Genomic DNA, 25,047 nt, shown 5'->3' with positions numbered 1-25,047 from the left:
CTTTGTTATGTCATTCTCAATTAAGCAGATAAAAGGCCAGGAGTTGATTTGAAGTGTGGTGCTTGCATTTGGAAGATTTTGCTGTGAAGTAAACATGCGGTCAAAGGAGCTCTCCATGCAGGTGAAACAAGCCATCCTTAAGCTGCGAAAACAGAAAAAAAACATCCGAGAAATTGCTACAATATTAGGAGTGGCAAAATCTACAGTTTGGTACATCCTGAGAAAGAAAGAAAGCACTGGTGAACTCATCAATGCAAAAAGACCTGGGCGCCCACGGAAGACAACATTAGTGGATGATCGCAGAATAATATCCATAGTGAAGAGAAACCCCTTCACAACAGCCAACCAAGTCAACAACACTCTCCAGGAGGTAGGCGTATCAATATCCAAATCTACCATAAAGAGAAGACTACATCAAAATAAATGCAGAGGGTTCACTCCATGGTGCAAGCCACTCATAAGCATCAAGAATAAAAAGGCTAGACTGGACTTTGCTAAAAAAACATCTAAAAAAGCCAGCACAGTTCTGGAAGAACATTCTTTGGACAGATGTAACCAAGATCAACCTCTACCAGAATGATGGAAAGAGAAAAGTATGGCGAAGGCATGGTACAGCTCATGATCCAAAGCATACCACATCATCTGTAAAACACGGCGGAAGCACTGTGATGGCTTGGGCATGCATGGCTGCCAGTAGCACTGGGTCACTAGTGTTTATTGATGATGTGACACAGGACAGAAGCAGCCGAATGAATTCTGAGGTATTCAGAGACATACTGTGTGCTCAGATCCAGCCAAATGCAGCCAAACTGATTGGTCGTTGTTTCATACTACAGATGGACAATGACCCAAAACAAAAAGCCAAAGCAACTCAGGAGTTTATTAAAGCAAAGAAGTGGAATATTCTTGAATGGCCAAGTCAGTCACCTGATCTCAACCCAATTGAGCATGCATTTCACTTGTTAAAGTCTAAACTTCAGACAGAAAGGCTCACAAACAAACAGCAACTGAAAACCACCGCAGTGAAGGCCTGGCAGAGAATCAAAAAGGAGGAAACACAGCATCTGGTGATGTCCATGAGTTCAAGACTTCAGGCAGTCATTGCCAACAAAGGGTTTTCAACCAAGTACTGAAAATGAACATTATATTTAAAATTATTGAATCTGTCCAATTACTTTTGGTCCCTTTAAAAATAGGGTGGCTCATGTTAAGGAGCTGAAACTCCTAAACCCTTCATCCAATTTTAATGTGGATTCCCTCAAATGAAAGCTGAAGGTCTGAACTTCAACTGCATCTGAATTGTTTTGTTTAAAATTCATCGTGGTAATGTCTATAACCAAAATTAGAAAAATGTTGTCTCTGTCCAAATATATATGGACCTAACTGTATATATATATTCTGTATTTAGATTTCATTCAGCGCGATATATGTGAAAAGCCGGTAATTCAATTGCCGGCTTTTCATTTCTCCTGCACAAACCCGACAGGATATGAGACATGGTTTACATACAGTAAACCATGTCATATCCCCTTTTTTTTTGCATATTCCACACTACTAATGTTAGTAGTGTGTATGTGCAAAATTTCAGCGCTGTAGCTGCTAAAATAAAGGGTTAAATGGCGGAAAAAATTGGCGTGGGCTCCCGCGCAATTTTTTCCGCAAGAATGGTAAAGCCAGTGACTGACGGCAGATATTAATAGCCAGGAGAGGGTCCATGGTTATTGGCCCCCCCTGGCTACAAACATCTGCCCTGTTGTGATTTTGCTTTTTGCTCCCTCTAGTGGTCATTAGTGATTTGACTCTGGAGCTTCTGTCTTTTCCTATATCCTCACCTGGGCCGTTAGTTCAGGGGCGTTGCTATATAAGCTCCCTGGACCTTCAGTTCAATGCCTGGCATCGTTGAAATCAGAGCTAATCTGTTGTGCTCTTGTCCTATGATTCTGGTTCCTGTATTTCAAGCTAAGTCTGCTTCTTTGCTTTTTGCTTTTGTTTTGTTTGGTATTTTTGTCCAGCTTGTTCCAATCTGTATCCTGACCTTTGCTGGAAGCTCTAGGGGGCTGGTGTTCTCCCCCCGGACCGTTAGACGGTTCGGGGGTTCTTGAATCTCCAGCGTGGATTTTTATAGGGTTTTTGTTGACCAGATAAGTTATCTTGCTATATTCTGCTATTAGTAAGCTGGCCTCTCTTTGCTGAACCTGGTTCATTTCTGTGTTTGTCATTTCCTCTTACCTCACCGTTATTATTTGTGGGGGGCTTGTATCTTGCTTTGGGGTCCCTTTCTCTGGAGGCAAGAGAGGTCTTTGTTTTCTTCTCCTACGGGTAATTAGATTTTCCGGCTGGCGCGAGTCATCTAGCGATCACCGTAGGCATGATCCCCGGCTACTTCTAGTGTTGGCGTTAGGAGTAGCTATTTGGTCAACCCAGTTACCACAGCCCTATGAGCTGGATTTTTGAATCTCGCAGACTTACACGTTCCTCTGAGACCCTGTCCACTGGGGTCATAACAGTATGCCAGGCCAGTATTAAATGTTTAATGCATTGCAGAAGTGGGATTATAAGAAAGAAAATTTTGAGGTTTTTTTTTTCCCTCTCTCATTTTTTTTTTTTTTTTTTTTTTCTTTTCCCCTTTACCTCAGAGTGGCTTAAGCTTGCTGCAGACATGAATGTCCAGACCTTGATTACAAGTGTGGACCAGCTTGCCGCTCGTGTGCAGAGTATACAAGATTATGTTATCAGAAATCCTAGGTCTGAACCCAAGATTCCGATTCCTGAACTGTTTTCAGGAGACCGATTTAAGTTTAGGAATTTCAGGAATAATTGTAAATTGTTTTTGTCCCTGAAACCTTGTTCGTCTGGAGACTTACGGGGTGACCCTCAAGATTGGGCTTTTTCGTTGGCGCCAGGAGATCCGGCATTGGCTGATATTGATGCGTTTTTTCTGGCGCTCGGTTTACTTTATGAGGAACCCAATCTTGAGATTCAGGCAGAGAAAGCCTTGCTGGCTATGTCTCAGGGCCAGGACGAGGCTGAGGTGTATTGCCAAAAATTTCGGAAATGGTCCGTGCTGACACATTGGAACGAGTGTGCACTGGCCGCTAATTTTAGAAATGGCCTTTCTGAGGCCATTAAGAATGTTATGGTGGGTTTTCCCATTCCCACAGGTCTGAATGATACCATGTCCCTGGCTATTCAAATTGACCGGCGGTTGCGGGAGCGCAAAACCGCAAATTCCCTCATGTTGTTGTCTGAACAGACACCTGATGTGATGCAATGTGATAGAAAAACCGCAAATTCCCTCATGGTGTTGTCTGAACGGACACCTGATTTGATGCAATGTGATAGAATCTTGACTAGAAATGAGAGGAAAATTCATAGACGCCGGAATGGCTTGTGCTACTACTGTGGTGATTCTACACATGTTATCTCAGCATGCTCTAAACGTATATCTAAGGTTGTTAGTCCTGTCACCGTTGGTAATTTGCATCCTAAGTTTATTCTGTCTGTAACTTTGATTTGCTCACTGTCATCTTATCCTGTCATGGCGTTTGTAGATTCAGGTGCTGCCCTGAGTCTTATGGATCTCTCATTTGCTAAGCGCTGTGGTTTTATTCTTGAACCATTAGAAAATCCTATCCCTCTTAGGGGTATTGATGCTACGCCATTGGCAGAAAATAAACCGCAGTATTGGACACAGGTTACCATGTGCATGACTCCTGAACACCGCGAGGTGATACGTTTTCTCGTTCTACATAAAATGCATGATTTGGTTGTTTTGGGGCTGCCATGGTTACAGACCCATAATCCAGTCCTTGACTGGAAGGCTATGTCAGTGTCTAGTTGGGGCTGTCGTGGTATTCATGAGGATTCCCTGCCTGTGTCTATTGCTTCTTCTACGCCTTCGGAAGTTCCGGAGTATTTGTCTGATTATCAGGATGTCTTTAGCGAGTCCAGGTCCAGTGCATTGCCTCCTCATAGGGAATGTGACTGTGCAATAGATTTGATTCCAGGCAGTAAATTTCCTAAGGGAAGACTTTTTAATCTGTCGATACCTGAACATACCGCTATGCGTTCATATATCAAGGAGTCTCTGGAGAAAGGACACATCCGTCCGTCTTCTTCCCCTCTTGGTGCGGGATTCTTTTTTGTGGCTAAAAAGGACGGATCTTTGAGGCCTTGTATTGACTATCGGCTTTTAAATAAGATCACTGTCAAATTTCAGTATCCTTTGCCGCTGTTGTCTGACTTGTTTGCCCGGATTAAAGGTGCCAAGTGGTTTACCAAGATAGACCTTCGTGGTGCGTACAACCTTGTGCGCATTAAGCAAGGAGATGAATGGAAAACCGCATTCAATACGCCCGAAGGTCATTTTGAGTACTTGGTGATGCCTTTTGGGCTCTCTAATGCCCCTTCAGTTTTTCAGTCCTTTATGCATGACATTTTCCGGAACTATCTGGATAAATTTTTGATCGTTTATCTGGATGATATTCTGTTTTTTTCTGATAATTGGGACTCGCATGTGGAGCAGGTCAGGATGGTCTTTAAAATTTTGCGTGAAAATTCTTTGTTTGTCAAGGGCTCAAAGTGTCTTTTTGGTGTACAGAAGGTTCCCTTTTTGGGGTTCATTTTTTCCCCTTCTGCTGCGGAGATGGACCCAGTCAAGGTCCGAGTTATTCTTGATTGGACTCAGCCCTCGTCAGTTAAGAGTCTTCAGAAGTTCTTGGGTTTCGCTAACTTCTACCGTCGTTTTATCGCTAACTTTTCTAGCATTGTGAAACCTTTGACGGATATGACCAAGAAGGGCTCCGATGTGGTTAATTGGGCTCCTGCTGCCGTGGAGGCTTTCCAGGAGTTGAAACGTCGGTTTACTTCGGCGCCTGTTTTGTGCCAGCCTGATGTCTCGCTTCCCTTTCAGGTTGAGGTGGATGCTTCAGAGATTAGAGCAGGGGCCGTTTTGTCGCAGAGAGGCCCTGGTTGCTCTGTTATGAGACCTTGCGCCTTTTTCTCTAGGAAGTTTTCGCCTGCGGAGCGAAATTATGATGTGGGCAATCGGGAGTTGTTGGCCATGAAATGGGCATTTGAGGAGTGGCGTCATTGGCTCGAGGGTGCTAAGCATCGTGTGGTGGTCTTGACTGATCACAAAAATCTGATGTATCTCGAGTCTGCTAAACGCCTGAATCCTAGACAGGCCCGCTGGTCATTGTTTTTCTCCCGTTTTGACTTTGTTGTCTCGTATTTACCAGGTTCAAAAAATGTGAAGGCCGATGCTCTTTCCAGGAGCTTTGTGCCTGATGCTCCTGGAGTCACTGAACCTGTTGGTATTCTTAAGGATGGTATTATCTTGTCAGCTATTTCTCCTGATCTGCGACGTGTGTTGCAGAGATTTCAGGCTGATAGGCCTGATTCTTGTCCACCTGACAGACTGTTTGTGCCTGATAAGTGGACCAGCAGAGTCATTTCCGAGGTTCATTCCTCGGTGTTGGCAGGTCACCCAGGAATTTTTGGCACCAGAGATCTGGTGGCCAGATCCTTTTGGTGGCCTTCCTTGTCTAGGGATGTGCGGTCATTTGTACAGTCCTGTGGGACTTGTGCTCGAGCTAAGCCTTGCTGTTCTCGTGCCAGCGGGTTGCTCTTGCCCTTGCCTGTCCCTAAGAGACCTTGGACACATATCTCCATGGATTTCATTTCTGATCTTCCGGTGTCTCAAGGCATGTCTGTTATCTGGGTGATATGTGATCGCTTCTCCAAGATGGTCCATTTGGTTCCTTTGCCTAAGCTGCCTTCCTCTTCCGATCTGGTTCCTGTGTTTTTCCAGAACGTGGTTCGTTTGCACGGCATCCCTGAGAATATTGTGTCAGACAGAGGATCCCAGTTCGTTTCCAGATTCTGGCGATCCTTTTGTAGTAGGATGGGCATTGACTTGTCGTTTTCGTCTGCTTTCCATCCTCAGACTAATGGACAGACGGAGCGAACTAATCAGACTTTGGAGGCTTATTTGAGGTGTTTTGTCTCTGCTGATCAGGACGATTGGGTGACCTTCTTGCCGTTGGCTGAGTTTGCCCTTAATAATCGGGCTAGTTCCGCCACCTTGGTTTCGCCGTTTTTCTGCAACTCTGGTTTCCACCCTCGTTTTTCTTCGGGTCATGTGGAACCTTCTGACTGCCCTGGGGTGGATTCTGTGGTGGATAGGTTGCAGCGGATCTGGAATCTTGTGGTGGACAACTTGAAGTTGTCACAGGAGAGGGCTCAGCGCTTTGCCAACCGCCGCCGCGGTGTGGGTTCCCGACTACGTGTTGGGGATTTGGTGTGGCTTTCTTCCCGCTTTGTTCCTATGAAGGTTTCCTCTCCCAAGTTTAAACCTCGTTTTATTGGTCCTTACAAGATATTGGAAATCCTTAATCCTGTATCCTTTCGCCTGGATCTTCCTGTGTCATTTGCTATCCACAACGTATTTCATAGGTCCTTGTTGCGGCGGTACGTTGTGCCTGTGGTTCCTTCTGCTGAGCCTCCTGCTCCGGTGTTGGTTGAGGGCGAGTTGGAGTACGTGGTGGAGAAGATCTTGGATTCTCGTCTCTCCAGGCGGAGGCTTCAGTACCTGGTCAAGTGGAAGGGCTATGGTCAGGAAGATAATTCCTGGGTGGTCGCCTCTGATGTTCATGCGGCCGATTTAGTTCGTGCCTTTCACGCCGCTCGTCCTGATCGCCCTGGTGGTCGTGGTGAGGGTTCGGTGACCCCTCACTAAGGGGGGGGTACTGTTGTGATTTTGCTTTTTGCTCCCTCTAGTGGTCATTAGTGATTTGACTCTGGAGCTTCTGTCTTTTCCTATATCCTCACCTGGGCCGTTAGTTCAGGGGCGTTGCTATATAAGCTCCCTGGACCTTCAGTTCAATGCCTGGCATCGTTGAAATCAGAGCTAATCTGTTGTGCTCTTGTCCTATGATTCTGGTTCCTGTATTTCAAGCTAAGTCTGCTTCTTTGCTTTTTGCTTTTGTTTTGTTTGGTATTTTTGTCCAGCTTGTTCCAATCTGTATCCTGACCTTTGCTGGAAGCTCTAGGGGGCTGGTGTTCTCCCCCCGGACCGTTAGACGGTTCGGGGGTTCTTGAATCTCCAGCGTGGATTTTTATAGGGTTTTTGTTGACCAGATAAGTTATCTTGCTATATTCTGCTATTAGTAAGCTGGCCTCTCTTTGCTGAACCTGGTTCATTTCTGTGTTTGTCATTTCCTCTTACCTCACCGTTATTATTTGTGGGGGGCTTGTATCTTGCTTTGGGGTCCCTTTCTCTGGAGGCAAGAGAGGTCTTTGTTTTCTTCTCCTAGGGGTAGTTAGATTCTCCGGCTGGCGCGAGTCATCTAGCGATCACCGTAGGCATGATCCCCGGCTACTTCTAGTGTTGGCGTTAGGAGTAGCTATTTGGTCAACCCAGTTACCACAGCCCTATGAGCTGGATTTTTGAATCTCGCAGACTTACACGTTCCTCTGAGACCCTGTCCACTGGGGTCATAACACTGCCCCCAGCCACCCCAGAAAAGGCACATCTGGAAGATGCGCCTATTCTGGCACTTGGCCACTCTCTTCCCACTCCCTGTAGCGGTGGGATATGGGGTAATGAAGGGTTAATGCCACCTTGCTATTGTAAGGTGACATTAAGCCAGATTAATAATGGAGAGGCGTCAATTATGTCACCTATCCATTATTAATCCAATTGTATGAAAGGGTTAAAAAACACACACACACATGATTTAAAAGTATTTTAATGAAATAAACACAGCGGTTGTTTTAATAATTTATTGCTCTCTCAATCCATTTCCAGGCCCTCGCTTGGCAAAATAATAAACGCACAAGATACATACTCTCAGATGTCCTATCACGTCCAACGAGGTAATCCATCTGAAGGGGTTAACTAATATTACAGGCACGAGCTGCGATAAACCACTCGCTCGTGTCTGTAATCTCCCGGGTGCTGAAAGGAAAGCTGGATCTGTACTTACATTGAGTCGCGGTGATGCGCCCCTGCTGGATGTTCTCATGAACTGCAGCCTGGGAACTTTTTCCCACGCTCCAGGTCATATGAGGACATCCACCAGGGGGCGCATCACTGCGACTGAAGGAAATGTAGGTCAATGACCTACATTTCATTCATTCGCCGGGGAATTACAAGCACGAGCACACCGCTGCATTAGCAGGGCTCCTGCTTGTAAATTATTTTAACCCCTTCAGATGGATTACATCGTGGGACGTGACGGTTCAGCTGAGGGTATGTATCTTGTGCGTTTATTATTTTGCCAAGCGAGGGCCTGGAAATGGATTGAGAGAGCAATAAATTATTAAAACAACCGCTGTGTTTATTTCATTAAAATACTTTTAAATCATGTGTGTGTGTTTTTTAACCCTTTCAAACAATTGGATTAATAATGGATAGGTGTCATAATTGACGCCTCTCCATTATTAATCTGGCTTAATGTCACCTTACAATAGCAAGGTGGCATTAACCCTTCATTACCCCATATCCCACCGCTACAGGGAGTGGGAAGAGAGTGGCCAAGTGCCAGAATAGGCGCATCTTCCAGATGTGCCTTTTCTGGGGTGGCTGGGGGCAGATGTTTGTAGCCACAGGGGGGGCCAATAACCATGGACCCTCTCCTGGCTATTAATATCTGCCCTCAGTCACTGGCTTTACCATTCTGGCGGAGAAAATTGCGCGGGAGCCCACGCCAATTTTTTCCGCCATTTAACCCTTTATTTTAGCAGCTACAGCGCTGAAATTTTGCACATACACACTACTAACATTAGTAGTGTGGAATATGCAAAAAAAAAAGGAGATATGAGATGGTTTACTGTATGTAAACCATGTCTCATATCCTGTCGGGTTTGTGCAGGAGAAATGAAAAGCCGGCAATTGAATTACCGACTTTTCACTAACACCGCTGCGTATTTCTCGCAAGTCACACTGCTGGTCCGTGTGGAATCCGTATTTTTCTCGCCCCCATAGACTTTCATTGGCAAATTTTTTGCGCAATACGCTGACAAACGCAGCATGCTGCGATTTTGTACGGCCGTAGAAAGCCATATAATACTGAACCGTAATATACGGCTAATAGGAGCAGCCCCATTGAGAATAATTGTGCCGTTTATTTTGCGAGTTTTACGGACGTAATTTCTGCGCTCTTACGTCCGTAAAACTCACCAGTGTGAGGCCGGCCTAAAAATGAGAAATTGCTGGTCAACTTTTAACCCTTATAACTCCCTAACAAAAAAAAATTTTGGTTCCAAAATTGTGCTGATGTAAAGTAGACATGTGGGAAATGTTACTTATTAAGTATTTTGCGTGACGTATCTCTGTGATTTAAGGGCATAAAAATTCAAAGTTGGAAAATTGTGAAATTTTCAAAATTTTTGCCAAATTTCCGTTTTTTTCACAAATAAACACAAGTTATATCGAATAAATTTTACCACTAACATGAAGTACAATATCTCATGAGAAAACAATGTCAGAATCGCCAAGATCTGTTGAAGCGTTCCAGAGTTATAACCTCATAAAGGGACAGTGGTCAGAATTGTAAAAATTGGCCCGGTCATTAACGTGAAAACCACCCTCGGGGCTTAAGGGGTTAAGAGTTCCCTTTATTTTTTTGAGCAGTGTACATTAGCTGTTTGCTTGACTGCTATTCTCTTGGACTCATTATACACATGCATGTCTTTTCAATGGGGAGAGGGGAATAAGCCGTTACCAGACATCTTATGGAATAAAAGATCAGTAAAGGGTGTGGCACCCCAAATACAGATTATTTGGCTGATCTTGCCAAAATTTGCCATTTCAGCCAACTAACAACTAATGTTTAGGGACACCTTTAAAGTACCCCTCTGGGTTTTATTTTTTTATTTCACCACTGGTTAAGTATCAGACATGTATGTTCTCTGTGTGCAGAAAAATACTTACCTATCACCATCTTTTGCCATTCCTCACCAAGCATCTTCTTCACCATGTGACCGGAGTTGTGACTGGTCAGATCGATCCAGTGTTTGCTCGACGGACTGGAAGTCACTTCTCAATATAAATCTGAGCCTCAGATGAAGGCCCTCATAGACTTACACTAAGGCTAGAGTCCCACAACAGTATAAAATTAATTCAGAGCAGTGTCGGACTGGGGTGTCTGGGGCCACATCGGGAATGGACCCTAGGGACCCACCCTACAGCTATATGCAAATACTTGCTAGCTGTTATCCCCATTATAGTGTAGTATCGACTGTAAAACACAGGCGGCTCCTGCACATCTACTGTGTGCCCCCATAACTGGGATGTACAATTATGGTAGTTTACATTAATGGGGTTCTTTGGTTAAAACAAGTTGTCACCAATCCATGGGCTCCACAGAAGAGGTGATCGCTTAGGTCCGACCAATGGAAACTGCACCGATCGGAAGAATGAGAAAGTTTTATCCCTGACAGGGAACTTTTATCCTCATTTTAAAATGGAGCAGCAGGTGGGATGTCTGACCGCAGCTCCATTCATCTTCTTTGGGGCCTTCCAGAAAAAATACATGAGCAGCACTTGCAGACACTGAGGGAATGGATGGATCAGTGGTCAAGTCACACATGATGCTCCAGTCTAAGGGGATAAAAGTTCCTCATTGTGCCGACCAGCAGTGGGACCCCCACCAATCGATATGTCATCAGTTATCCTGGGGAGAGTCGATTACTTTCCCTGCTCCGTTGTAGTTATTTTTTTTTTTTTCATTTTGAAAACCTTCAGAGAATAAGCCATAGTAAGGTATGTGCACACGACGTGTTTTAGACGTATGCAAATCTGACAAGTTTTTCAGGAGAAAGACGATTTAGGACGTGCCGTTGTCTTTTTGGACATTTCTGAAGTAATTTTTACATCTTCGCCGCAGTTTTTTTTTTGTATCTTGTGTTGTATAAACCAGTGTTCAGCTTCCCTGTGGCGGATACCTGAGGAATCCGGAAACGTCTTTGGAAACCTGAAGCAGTTAAAATAAGTTAAAAAAATCTCATGCCAACCGGGTTTTTTTTTTCTGTTTTATGCAGTGTAAACTGACCTGCGGTGCTTTTTTGTAATCCACAACAATTTTTTTCATGTGGGTATGCCAAGTTATATGTGCACATTATCCCCATAAAATTGCTTTAGATGTAAAAAAACCCCACATATTTGTTTTTATTGTGTGTCCACTGTGGAAACGGACTAAAAAAATGCATGTAATCTACACACTTAAAGTTTTGCCAAAACCAAATTTTGCAACTTTTGTAAGCAATTTACGTTATAATTCTGATGTAATCACTATTATGAAGTAAAAAAAAAAAAAAGTTTTTTTTTTGTTATGTTATTGTGTGCAGTTAAGCTATTAAGAAAGCATTGGCCAGTAGTGAAAAACCACAGAAAACAAAGGAGTGGTGAATATACCTCCCAACTTTTGAAGATGGGAAAGAGGGACAAAGTTTGCGGCGTGCAACATGCGCCACGGCAAATTTTAGACCACGCCTCTGACCACACCCATTCCTAACTAGTCACACCCATATCCACGTCCCAACCACACCCATTTAGCACTGCTGATCAGACTGTTTCAGAAAGAATAATTATAAACAAAAAAATATGGCCACACAGTGCTCCATACTGTATAATGGCCACACATGATGCTCAATACTGTATAATGGCCACACAGTGCTCCATACTGTATAATGGCCACACATGATGCTCCATACTGTATAATGACCACACATGATGCTCCATACTGTATAATGGCCCCACATGATGCTCCATACTGTATAATGGCCACACAATGCTCCATACTGTATAATGGCCACACATGATGCTCCATACTGTATAATGACCACACATGATGCTCCATACTGTATAATGACCACACATGATGCTCCATACTGTATAATGGCCCCACATGATGCTCCATACTGTATAATGACCACACATGATGCTCCATACTGTATAATGACCACACATGATGCTCCATACTGTACAATGGCCCCACATGATACTCTAAACAGCAAAAGTACAAAGAGAGGATTCGGAGATCCTCCAAAAATTAGAAAAAACAGCAACAAAAGGCAGAGATTCTTACCTGCCTAGGCCTCCAAACAAATGCACTAACAGGATGCAGTGGACCCATGTGGTTAAAATGGAAACAACACAGGTGCATCAAACTAATGGAGGGGGTGGCTGCTTGGCACATTGCTGCACATAAAAACTTGTATGTGGCGCTGTTCACACAATCGAGATGCACAGCATCCAGGCAGGCCTAGTAGTGACACCCTTCTATTAGATCAGGCGGGCCTGCCCAGCGCTATCCAAATGCACCCCATGTGCACAGACACGACAGTTTACAAGTAGAAAATGGGCCCAACTGCACTCCGAAAAAAGTGCAAAAAACACACATAAAAAAATTATTATGTGAGGTATTAGTTTATATTCTGGCCAAAATACGCAAGGTCATAACCCACGTTAAGGGTCCTCACGCTTATGAGTCCTATCTCTAAACAGCAAAAGCACAAAAAGAGGATTCGGAGATCCTCCAAAAATTTGAAAAAACAGCAACAAAAGGCAGAGATTCTTACCTGCCTAGGCCTCCAAAAAAATGCACTAACATGATGCAGGATGGCTGGTGAGTGGCTGCCTCATCGGTTATGCTGCACCTGTGTTGTTTCCATTTTAACCACATGGGTCCACTGCATCCTGTTAGTGCATTTGTTTGGAGGCCTAGGCAGGTAAGAATCTCTGCCTTTTGTTGCTGTTTTTCCCCACATGATACTCCATACTGTATAATGACCGCACATGATGCTCCATACTGTATAATGGCCGCACATGATGCTCCATACTGTATAATGACCGCACATGATGCTCCATACTGTATAATGGCTGCACATGATGCTCCATACTGTATAATAGCTGCACATGATGCTCCATACTGTATAATGACTGTACATGATGCTCCATACTGTATATTGGCTGCACATGATACTTTGTACCGTATTATGGCCACACATCTACTCCTACACACACGGCTCCGCTCCGTACACACGCGCTCCGCTCCATACACCTCGTACACACGCGGCTCTGCTCCGTACACCTCATACACACACAGCTCCGCTCCATGCACCGTGTACACATTCAGCTCCGCTCCATACACCTCATACACACGCGGCTCCGCTCCATACACCTCGTACACACACGGCTCCGCTCCGTACACCTTGTACACATTCAGCTCCACCTCGTACACATTCAGCTCCGCTCCATACACCTCGTACACATTCAGCTCCACTCCATACACCTCGTACACATTCAGCTCCGCTCCATACACCTCGTACACATTCAGCTCCGCTCCATACACCTCGTACACATTCAACTCCGCTCCATACACCTCGTACACATTCAGCTCCGCTCCATACACCTCGTACACATTCAGCTCCACTCCATACACCTCAGGCACACACGGCTCCGCTCCGTACACCTCAGGCACACACGGCTCCGCTCCATACACCTCGTACACACACGGCTCTGCTCCGTACACCTTGTACACATTCAGCTCCACCTCGTACACATTCAGCTCCACTCCATACACCTCGTACACATTCAGCTCCGCTCCATACACCTCGTACACATTCAGCTCCGCTCCATACACCTCGTACACATTCAACTCCGCTCCATACACCTCGTACACATTCAGCTCCGCTCCATACACCTCGTACACATTCAGCTCCGCTCCATACACCTCGTACACATTCAGCTCCGCTCCATACACCTCGTACACATTCAGCTCCGCTCCATACACCTCAGGCACACACGGTTCCGCTCCGTACACCTCAGGCACACACGGCTCCGCTCCGTACACCTCATACACACACGGCTCCACTCCATACACCTCATACACACACGGCTCCGCTCCATACACCTCGTACACATTCAGCTCCGCTCCATACACCTCGTACACATTCCCCTCCACTCCATACACCCCATGCACACACGGCTCCGCTCCATACACCTCATACACACACGGCTCCGCTCCATACACACACGGCTCCACTCCATACACCTCATACACACACCTCATACACACACGGCTCCGCTCCATACACCTGACCTCGTACACACCGTCTGCTATATCCACACTGTAAACCTCCTGTCCCCACACAAGGCAGCTAAACTTACCTCATCCAGCAGCACCATGGCAAGTTGGCAACCAGCACAGCCGAGTCCTGCAGTCCACGGAGGTCCCGATCATGTGACCCCTGACTCCTCCCCTCCTGTGACCTCATCACAGGTCCTGTGCGCACAGAGCAGCCAATATGTGGTGTAAGGCTCCGCGGATGCAGGGATGACCGGCTGACAGGGATGACCGGCTGATATGTACTGCACTGCATACGGAAGGTTAAGGGGCATGGCACACACAAGGGGGCGTGTCGGCTGCTTCTCCTGCTGTCTGCAGGAAGCAGAGCGTCCTGTGCGGGAGTGCAGGGCAAAGGCTCAAAACCGGGACAGTCCCGCAGAATGAGGGACAGTTGGGAGCTATGGTTGTGAATACTGTTGGTGCTGCACTTGTCGTCTTTTTTTTCTGAAAAATACCTTTTCTTTCTTTTCCTAGATTCTCACATGGCAACAAACTGTGCAGTTCTTGTCTTTTCCAAGTTGGGGATCAGCCGCAGCAGTGCAGTGGTCATAGCGTACCTCACTCATTACAGAAAATGCACACTCCAGGTAATGGGCGGACACTTGTACATTGGGATTACTTAAAAAGATTTACCCTTCGGTTTTGGACACTCCTTACTACAACCCCTGGCAAAAATTATGGAATCACCGGCCTTGGAGGATGGTCATTCAGTTGTTTAATTTTGTAGAAAAAAAGCAGATCACAGACATGGCACAAAACTAAAGTAATTTCAAATTGCAACTTTCTGGCTTTAAGAAACACTAAAAGAAATCAAGAAGAAAAAATGTGGTAGTCAGTAATGGTTACCGTATATACTCGAGTATAAGCCGAGATTTTCAGCCCAAATTTTTGGGCTGAAAGTGCCCCTCTCGGCTTATACTCGAGTCATGATCGGTGGTGGGGTCGGCGGGTGAGGACTGTCATATACTCACCTAGTCCCGGCGATCCTGGCGCTCCCCCTGCCCGTCCCACGGTCTCCGGGTGCCGCAGCCTCTTCCCCTGAGCGGTCACCTGGGACCGCTCATTAGAGAAATGAATAGGCTGCTCCACCTCCCATAGGGGCGGAGCCGCCTATTCATTTCTCTAATGAAGTGGTGCCGGTGACCGCTGATAGAGGAAGAGGCTGCGGCACCGAAGACCAGCTGTCCGGGGGAAGGAGCGGGACGCCGGGAGCAGGTAAGTATTACATATTCACCTGTCCGCGTTCCACACCCCGGGCGCTGCTCCATCTTCCCGGCGTCTCTCCGCACTGACTGTGCAGGTCAGAGGGCGCGATGACGCATATAGTGTGCGCGCCGCCCTCTGCCTGATCAGTCAGTGCAGAGAGACGCCGGGACCGGACGCTGAGGAGCTGCAAGCAAGAGAGGTGAGTATGTGTTTTTTTTTTTTTATTGCAGCAGCAGCAATGGCACAGATTTATGTGGAGTATCTATGGGGCAATGGTGCAGAGCACTATATGGCACAGCTATGGGGAAGGGTGCAGAGCACTATATGGCACAGCTATGGGGCAACGGTGCAGAGCACTATATGGCACAGCTATGGGGCAACGGTGCAGAGCACTATATGGCACAGCTATGGGGCAACGGTGCAGAGCATTATATATATGGCACAGCTATGGGGCAACGGTGCAGAGCACTATATGGCACAGCTATGGGGCAACGGTGCAGAGCACTATATGGCACAGCTATGGGGCAACGGTGCAGAGCACTATATGGCACAGCTATGGGGCAACGGTGCAGAGCATTATATATATGGCACAGCTATGGGGCAACGGTGCAGAGCATTATATATATGGCACAGCTATGGGGCAACGGTGCAGAGCACTATATGGCACAGCTATGGGGCAACGGTGCAGAGCACTATATGGCACAGCTATAGGGCAACGGTGCAGAGCACTATATGGCACAGCTATGGGGCAATGGTGCAGAGCACTATATGGCACAGCTATGGGGCAACGGTGCAGAGCATTATATATATGGCACAGCTATCTATGGGGCAACGGTGCAGAGCATTGTATATATGGCACAGCTTTATGTGGAGTATCTATGGGGCAACGGTGCAGAGCATTGTATATATGGCACAGCTTTATGTGGAGCATCTATGGGGCCATAATGAACGGTGCAGAGCATTATATATGGCACAGCTTTATGTGGAGCATCTATGGGGCCATAATGAATGGTGCAGAGCATTATATGTGGCACAGCTTTATGTGGAGCATCTATGGGGCCATAATGAACGGTGCAGAGCATTATATGTGGCACAGCTTTATGTGGAGCATCTATGGGGCCATAATGAACGGTATGGAGCATCTATTTTTAATTTTGAAATTCACCGGTACCTGCTGCATTTTCCACCCTAGGCTTATACTCGAGTCGATAAGTTTTCCCAGTTTTTTGTGGCAAAATTAGGGGGGTCGGCTTATACTCGGGTCGGCTTATACTCGAGTATATACGGTACTTTTTTTTTTCAGAATAAGCAGAGGGAAAAATTATGGAATCACTCAATTCTGAGGAAAAAATTATGGAATCATGAAAAACAAACAAAAAACAACAACACTCCAACACATCACTAGTATTTTGTTGTACCACCTCTGGCTTTTATAACAGCTTGTCTCTGAGGCATGGACTTAATGAGTGTCATACAGTACTCTTCATCAATCTGGCTCCAACTTTCTCTGATTGCTGTTGCCAGATCAGCTTTGCAGGTTGGAGCCTTGTCATGGACCATTTTCTTCAACTTCCACCAAAGATTTTCAATTGGATTGAGATCAGGACTATTTGCAGGCCATGAAAATAACCTTATGTGTCTTTTTTCAAGGAATGTTTTCACAGTTTTTGCTCTACGGCAGGATGCATTATCATCTTGAAAAATGATTTCATCATCCCCAAACATCCTTTCAATTGATAGGATAAGAAAAGTGTCCAAAATATCAACATAAACTTGTGCATTTATTGAAGATGTAATGACAGCCATGTCCCCAGTGCCTTTACCTGACATGCAGCCCCATATTATCAATGACTGTGGCAACTTGCATGTTCTCTTCAGGCAGTCATCTTTATAAATCTCATTGGAACGGCACAAAACAAAAGTTCCAGCATCATCACCTTGCCCAATGCAGATTTGCGATTCATCACTGAATATGACTTTCATCCAGTCATCCACAGTCCACGATTGCTTTTCCTTAGCCCATTGTAACCTTGTTTTTTCTGTTTAGGTGTTAATGATGGCTTTCGTTCATCTTTTCTGTATGTAAATCCCATTTCTTTTAGGCGGTTTCTTAGGCTGCCGTCACACTAGCAGTATTTGGTCAGTATTTTGCATCAGTATTTGTAAGCCAAAACCAGGAGTGGAACAATCAGAGGAAAAGTATAATAGAAACATATGCACCACTTCCGCATTTATCACCCACTCCTGGTTTTGGCTTACAAATATTGATGTAAAATACTGACCAAATACTGATAGTGTGACGGCAGCCTTAAGGTACGTCACACTCAGCAACTTTCCAATGAGAACGACAGCGATCCGTGACGTTGCAGCATCCTGGATAGCGATCTCGTTGTGTTTGACACGCAGCAGCGATCAGGATCCCGCTGTGATATCGCTGGTCGGAGCTAGAAGTCCAGAACTTTATTTCGTCGCAGATCACCCGCTGTCATCGCTGGATCGGCGTGTGTGATGCCGATCCAGCGATGTGTTCACTTGTAACCAGGGTAAACATCGGGTTACTAAGTGCAGGGCCGCGCTTAGTAACCCGATATTTACCCTGGTTACCATTGTAAAAGTTAAAAAAAAACCCACTACATACTCACATTCTGATGTCCTGTCACGTCCCCCGGCGTCCACAGGGTTAAAACTGCTTTCGGCAGGAGCGCTTGCTAATGCTGCGCTGCTGCCGAGAGCTTCCTGCACTGACTGTGTCAGCGCCGGCCGTAATGCGCCGGCCGTAAAGCAGAGCACAGCGGTGACGTCACCGCTGTTACTGCCGGCACGCCGCTGACACATTCAGTGCAGGGAAGCTCTCGGCAGCAGTGCAGCATTAGCAAGCGCTCCTGCCGAAAGCAGTTTTAACCCTGTGGGCGCCGGCGGGGGACGTGACAGACATCAGACTGTGAGTATGTAGTGTTTTTTTTTTTTTTTTTTTTACTTTTACAATGGTAACCAGGGTAAATATCGGGTTACTAAGCACGGCCCTGCACTTAGTAACCCAATGTTTACCCTGGTTACCCGGGTGCTGCAGGGGGACTTCGGCATCGTTGAAGACAGTTTCAACGATGCCGAAGTCCTTCTCCTGATCGTTGGTCGCTGGAGAGAGCTGTCTGTGTGACAGCTCCCCAGCGACCACACAATGACTTACCAACGATCACGGCCAGGTCGTATCGCTGGTCGTGATCGTTGGTAAGTCGTTTAGTGTAACGGTACCTTTACAGTTCGGTCACAGACGTTGACTCCAGTTTCCACCCATTCATTCCTCATTTGTTTTGTTGTACATTTCCTGTTTTGGAGACATTTTGCTTTAAGTTTCTTGTCTTGACGCTTTGATGTCTTCCTCGGTCTACCAGTATGTTTGCCTTTAACAGCCTTCCCATGTTGTTTGTATTTGGTCCAGATTTTAGACACAGCTGACTGTGAACATCCAACATCTTTTGTAACATTGCGTGATGATTTACCCTCTTTTAAGAGTTTGATAATCCTCTCCTTTGTTTCAATTGACATCTCTCGTGTTGGAGCCATGATTCATGTCAGTCCACTTGGTGCAACAGCTCTCCAAGGGAAGATCACTCCTTTTTAGGTGCAGACTAACAAGTAGATCTAATTTGATGCAGGTGTTATTTTTGGGTATGAAAATTGACAGGGTGATTCCATAATTTTTTCCTCAGAATTGAGTGATTCCATAATTTTTCCCCTATGCTTGGTTAAAAAAATTACCCATTACTGACTACCACATTTTTTGTTCTTGATTTCTTTTAGTGTTTCTTAAAGCCAGAAAGTTGACATTTGAAATTACTTTAATTTTGTATAAAAAAAAGCAGATCAGACATGGCACAAAACTAAACAACTGAATGAACATCCTCCAAGGCCAGTGATTCCATAATTTTTGCCAGGGGTTGTATAAGATGCACCATACTGCAGGTTTAGATATCAGGAAATAGAAAAATATAATTCCTACTTCCCTGATGCTATACATAAGCAGAGGGGTCCACATCACCAGGTGGTATTAAAGGGCTCCAGGGAGGTCTGTAGGAAGGTAATAGTCCAGTTAAGGGCTCGGTCACACAATTTTTCTCGTACAAGTTCTATCATTGTGTCTCACAGATAGCCCTAGTACCTATTAGGGCTGTCCCACACGTCCAGATAATTCCGGTACCGGACAAATCGGTACCGGAGTTATCCGTGTCCGTGTGCCTGGGAACTCACGGAGGCCATACCTGCGGCACACGTGTGCCGCCCGTATGGCGAGTGGGTACCACACGGAGCGTGTGGTACCCACTCTGCATGGTGCTGAAGCTGCGATTCATATCATCCCTGCAGCAACGTTTGCTGCAGGGAAAATATGAAGAATAGTGTTTAAAATAAAGATCCATGTGTCCGCCGCCCCCCCACCCCCTGTGCGCCCCCCCCGCTGGTCAGAAAATACTCACCCGGATCCCCCGTCGGCAGTCGCTCCTTCCTGGTCTGGCCGCGGCACTGTATGCGGTCACGTGGGGCCGCTCATTTACACTCATGAATAGGCGGCTCCGCCCCTATTGGAGGTGGAGCCACATATTCATGAGTGTAATCGGCCGCATACAGTAGAGAAGCCGCGGCCAGACCAGGAAGGAGCGACTGCCGACGGGGGATCCGGGTGAGTATTTTCTGACCAGCGGGGGGGCGCACAGGGGGTGGGGGGGCGGCGGACACATGGATCTTTATTTTAAACACTATCATTCATATTTTCTCTGTAGCAAACGGTGCTACAGGGAAGATATGAATGGCGGCTTCAGCACCATGTGGGGGGGACAGCGCTTACTGTAGCGCTGTCTCCTGCACGCACACGGACCCCAGACGGAGAATGTCCGTGTGAGGTGCGTGTTTTACACGGACCCATTGACTCTATTGGGTCCGTGTAATCCGTGCGCTCCCACGAACACTGACATGTCTCCGTGTTTGGCACACGGAGACACGGTCCGCACACGGTCCGCACAAAATCAATGACATCTGAACAGATGCATTGATTTTTATGGGTCTACGTGTGTCAGTGTCTCCGGTACGTGAGGAAACTGTCACCTCACGTACCGGAGCCACTGACGTGTGAAACCGGCCTTATAGTGTATAGTGCTGTTCACAAGTCCATATATCCTTGCGGACTGAGTGATATGCAACAAATCACAGATGTGTCTGATACTGACCCAAGGGCTGGATCACAATTGACACCGTAAGTCTATGGGTCCCTGAAAAAAATCGGACAGCACTCAGATGGCATCTGTGTGCCGTCCATTTTTCACAGACCATTTGATAGGAAAAACGTGTTTGTTTTTTTTAAATGCATACGAAAGAAACTGATGAAACTCTGCTGGTAGAAACTGACAATCTGACCAAACTCTGCTGGTGAAAGCTGACACTCCGACCAAACTCTGATGGTAGAAACTGACACTCTGACCAAACACTGATGTCAAAAACTGACACTCTGACCAAACTGTGATGGCAAAAACTGACACTCTGACCAAACTGTGATGGCAAAAACTGACACTCTGACCAAACTGTGATGGCAAAAACTGACACACTGACCAAACTGTGATGGCAAAAACTGACACTCTGACCAAGCTCTGATGGCAAAAACTGACACTCTGACCTAACTCTGATGGCAAAAACTGACACTCTGACCAAACTCTGCTGGCAAAAACTGACAGTCTGACAAAGCTCTGATGGCAAAAACTGACACTCTGACCAAACTGTGATGGCAAAAACTGACACTCTGACCAAACTGTGATGGCAAAAACTGACACACTGACCAAGCTCTGATGGCAAAAACTGACACTCTGACCAAACTGTGATGGCAAAAACTGACACTCTGACCAAAATCTGATGGCAAAAACTGACACTCTGGCCAAACTGTGATGGCAAAAACTGACACTCTGACCAAACTGTGATGGCAAAAACTTACACTCTGACCAAGCTCTGATGGCAAAAACTGACATTCTGACCAAACTCTAATGGCAAAAAATGACATTCTGACCAAACTGTGATGGCAAAAAATGACACCCTGACCAAACTCTGATGGCAAAAACTGACACTCTGACCAAACTGTGATGGCAAAAACTGACACTCTGACCAAACTGTGATGGCAAAAACTTACACTCTGACCAAGCTCTGATGGCAAAAACTGACACTCTGACCAAACACTGATTGCAAAAACTGACATTCTGACCAAACACTGATTGCAAAAACTGACACTCTGACCATACTCTGATGTCAAAAACTGACACTCTGACCAAACTGTGATGGCAAAAACTGACACTCTGACCAAACTGTGATGGCAAAAACTGACACACTGACCAAGCTCTGATGGCAAAAACTGACACTCTGACCAAACTGTGATGGCAAAAACTGACACTCTGACCAAACTGTGATGGCAAAAACTGACACTCTGACCAAACTGTGATGGCAAAAACTGACACTCTGACCAAACTGTGATGGCAAAAACTTACACTCTGACCAAGCTCTGATGGCAAAAACTGACACTCTGACCAAACACTGATTGCAAAAACTGACATTCTGACCAAACACTGATTGCAAAAACTGACACTCTGACCATACTCTGATGTCAAAAACTGACACTCTGACCAAACTGTGATGGCAAAAACTGACACTCTGACCAAACTGTGATGGCAAAAACTGACACACTGACCAAGCTCTGATGGCAAAAACTGACACTCTGACCAAACTGTGATGGCAAAAACTGACACTCTGACCAAAATCTGATGGCAAAAACTGACACTGTGGCCAAACTGTGATGGCAAAAACTGACATTCTGACCAAGCTCTGATGGCAAAAACTGACATTCTGACCAAACTCTGCTGGCAAAAACTGCCACTCTGATCAAACTGTGATGGCAAAAACTGACATTCTGACCAAACTCTGATGGCAAAAAATGACACCCTGACCAAACTCTGCTGGCAAAAACTGCCACTCTGATCAAACTATGATGGCAAAAACTGACATTCTGACCAAACACTGATTGCAAAAACTGACACTCTGACCATACTCTGATGTCAAAAACTGACACTCTGACCAAACTGTGATGGCAAAAACTGACACTCTGACAAAACTGTGATGGCAAAAACTGACACACTGACCAAGCTCTGATGGCAAAAACTGACACTCTGACCAAACTGTGATGGCAGAAACTGACACTCTTACCAAAATCTGATGGCAAAAACTGACACTCTGGCCAAACTGTGATGGCAAAAACTGACATTCTGACCAAGCTCTGATGGCAAAAACTGACATTCTGACCAAACTCTAATGGCAAAAAATGACATTCTGACCAAACTCTGATGGCAAAAAATGACACCCTGACCAAACTCTGCTGGCAAAAACTGATATTCTGACCAAGCTCTGATGGCAAAAACTGACACTCTGACCAAACTGTGATGGCAAAAACTGACACTCTGACCAAACTGTGATGGTAAAAACTTACACTCTGACCAAACTGTGATGGCAAAAACTTACACTCTGACCAAGCTCTGATGGCAAAAACTGACACTCTGACCAAACACTGATTGCAAAAACTGACATTCTGACCAAACACTGATTGCAAAAACTGACACTCTGACCATACTCTGATGTCAAAAACTGACACTCTGACCAAACACTGATTGCAAAAACTGACACTCTGACCAAACTCTGCTGGCAAAAACTGACATTCTGACAAAGCTCTGATGGCAAAAACTGACACTCTGACCAAACTCTGATGGCAAAAACTGACACTCTGACCAAACTGTGATGGCAAAAACTGACACTCTGACCAGGCTCTGATGGCAAAAACTGACACTCTGACTAAACTCTGATGGCAAAAGCTGACACTCTGACCAAACTGTGATGGCAAAAACTGACACTCTGACCAAACTCTGATGTCAAAAACTGACACTCTGACCAAACTCTGATGGCAAAAACTGCCACTCTGATCAAACTGTGATGGCAAAAACTGACACTCTGACCAAAGTCGGATGGCAAAAACTGACACTCTGCCCAAACTCGGATGGCAGAAACCGACACTCTGACCAAGCTCTGATGGCAAAAACTGACACTCTGACCAAACTTTGTTTGGAAAAACTGACACTCTGACCAAACTCTGCTGGCAAAAACTGACACTCTGACCAAACTCTGCTGGCAAAAACTGACACTCTGACCAAACTCTAATGGTAGAAACTGATACTCTGATGGCAAAAACTGACACTCTGACCAAACTCTGCTGAAATTCAGACTGTTTTGCATGCGAGAGAAATCATTGACGCCTGAATGAGTGCTACCAGTCAGCTCCTGTTCTTTGCAGCACACTATGCACATATATACACGTACATACGTATACACACAACTTTGAGGCAGGCATCCTACACCGATTTTAATCTTGAGTAGTTTAGCTACAGGTATAAAGTTTTCTTCCTCCCCATACATCCCAGTTTCCTTAAGGCCTTGCCGTTTCAGGACCTGCAGCATGGTACGGTTTTCCAGTATAATGATGGTCACACTAATGGAACATATAACGTATCCCCAAATTCCTATACCAGAAGAAATAAAACCACTCCAAACCCCAATGTGAACCTCGCCTAACCTGTTTCCAGTAGTGAATAATGTGTTTTTTCATGCATTTGTATAGATCCAGATGGTGCCTTGAATGATATAGAGGATAGAAAACGACCTGCACTTTCATCTAATATGACGTCCTGATGTTTTTTCCAGGAAGCTTGGAATCACGTTCTAAAGTGCAAAACAAATATGAGGCCAAACAGAGGATTTGTCCAGCAGCTGTCCGAATGGGAGAAGATCACTCTAGGACGGCAGCTTACTGACGTATCCGATCCCAAGTTCTAACTGATCAGTTGCATGTAGAAAAGCCGCGGAGACACCATCACGTGTTTCTCAACGCAAGCAATGAATAGCCAGGTCTTTCACCGGGAAGGAACAACCACGGGAAGGGCAGCATCCAATAAAGGAAAACCACCTATGCCAAAACATGGTATCCATCCACAGACAGCTTTTTTTTTTTCCCTCAGATGGGAAGTTCCACAGTCAGGAACTCATCTCCCACAACAGCGTGCCACATACTTAGTGCAACCGCCATTCCCATCATCATTGGAAAACACAAATTTTTTTTTATTAACAACCAAAAAAACACTTCAAGATACATTAACAAAATGTTTCCACTTTTTAGTCTTCCAAATTCCCTCTGCCTCCACCTCCCCTCTCCTCCTCTGATCACATACAAAGCAAAAATACAATTTTCCCAAAATAATTTTTATACAGTTTGTAACCTCAATATCCTTCCTTTTAAACACATACACATTCCTCACATCCCACAAAACCTCTTTTATACATGCCATCATCAACCACAATACTCTCTCCTTTTCCCCACACATACCCAATCCAAACATAAAAAGCTCAAAAGACAACAGATTCACCTCACACAGCTCCTTACACAAACGACCCAGACCTGCAATCACACTTCTAGCATACTGACAATTCCAAAACAAATGCACCACACTCTCACTCCCACCACATCCACTCCTCGGACACCTCTCACTCCTCACTAAACCCCGATTTTTCAGAAATGCCCTCACCGGCAACACCCCATGCAATGACTGCCATACAATCTCACTCTGCCTATTTGTCATAC

At 45.5% G+C, this 25,047-nt stretch overlaps 1 protein-coding gene across 2 annotated transcripts in view; it reads left to right on the top strand.

The window, feature by feature from the left end:
- The window catches only part of STYXL1 (serine/threonine/tyrosine interacting like 1), a 48,280-nt gene extending 23,898 nt beyond the window's left edge, over positions 1–24,382 (top strand). The window contains exons 8-9 of one of the 2 annotated variants that reach the window (XM_077296280.1): positions 14,610–14,722; positions 24,114–24,382. In XM_077296280.1, the coding sequence (XP_077152395.1) occupies positions 14,610–14,722; positions 24,114–24,245 (245 nt within the window). In that variant the 3' untranslated portion in view covers positions 24,246–24,382. The remainder of the gene's footprint in view (positions 1–14,609; positions 14,723–24,113) is intronic. The other variant, XM_077296281.1, reaches the window with a different exon arrangement.
- Positions 24,383–25,047: the final 665 nt, after the last annotated feature.

Source organism: Ranitomeya variabilis, chromosome 3 (genome assembly GCF_051348905.1).
Source record: "Ranitomeya variabilis isolate aRanVar5 chromosome 3, aRanVar5.hap1, whole genome shotgun sequence".
NCBI classification, from domain to species: domain Eukaryota; kingdom Metazoa; phylum Chordata; class Amphibia; order Anura; family Dendrobatidae; genus Ranitomeya; species Ranitomeya variabilis.
Note: the sequence above shows the minus strand (reverse complement) of the source record. Positions and strands in the feature narration are given on the sequence as shown.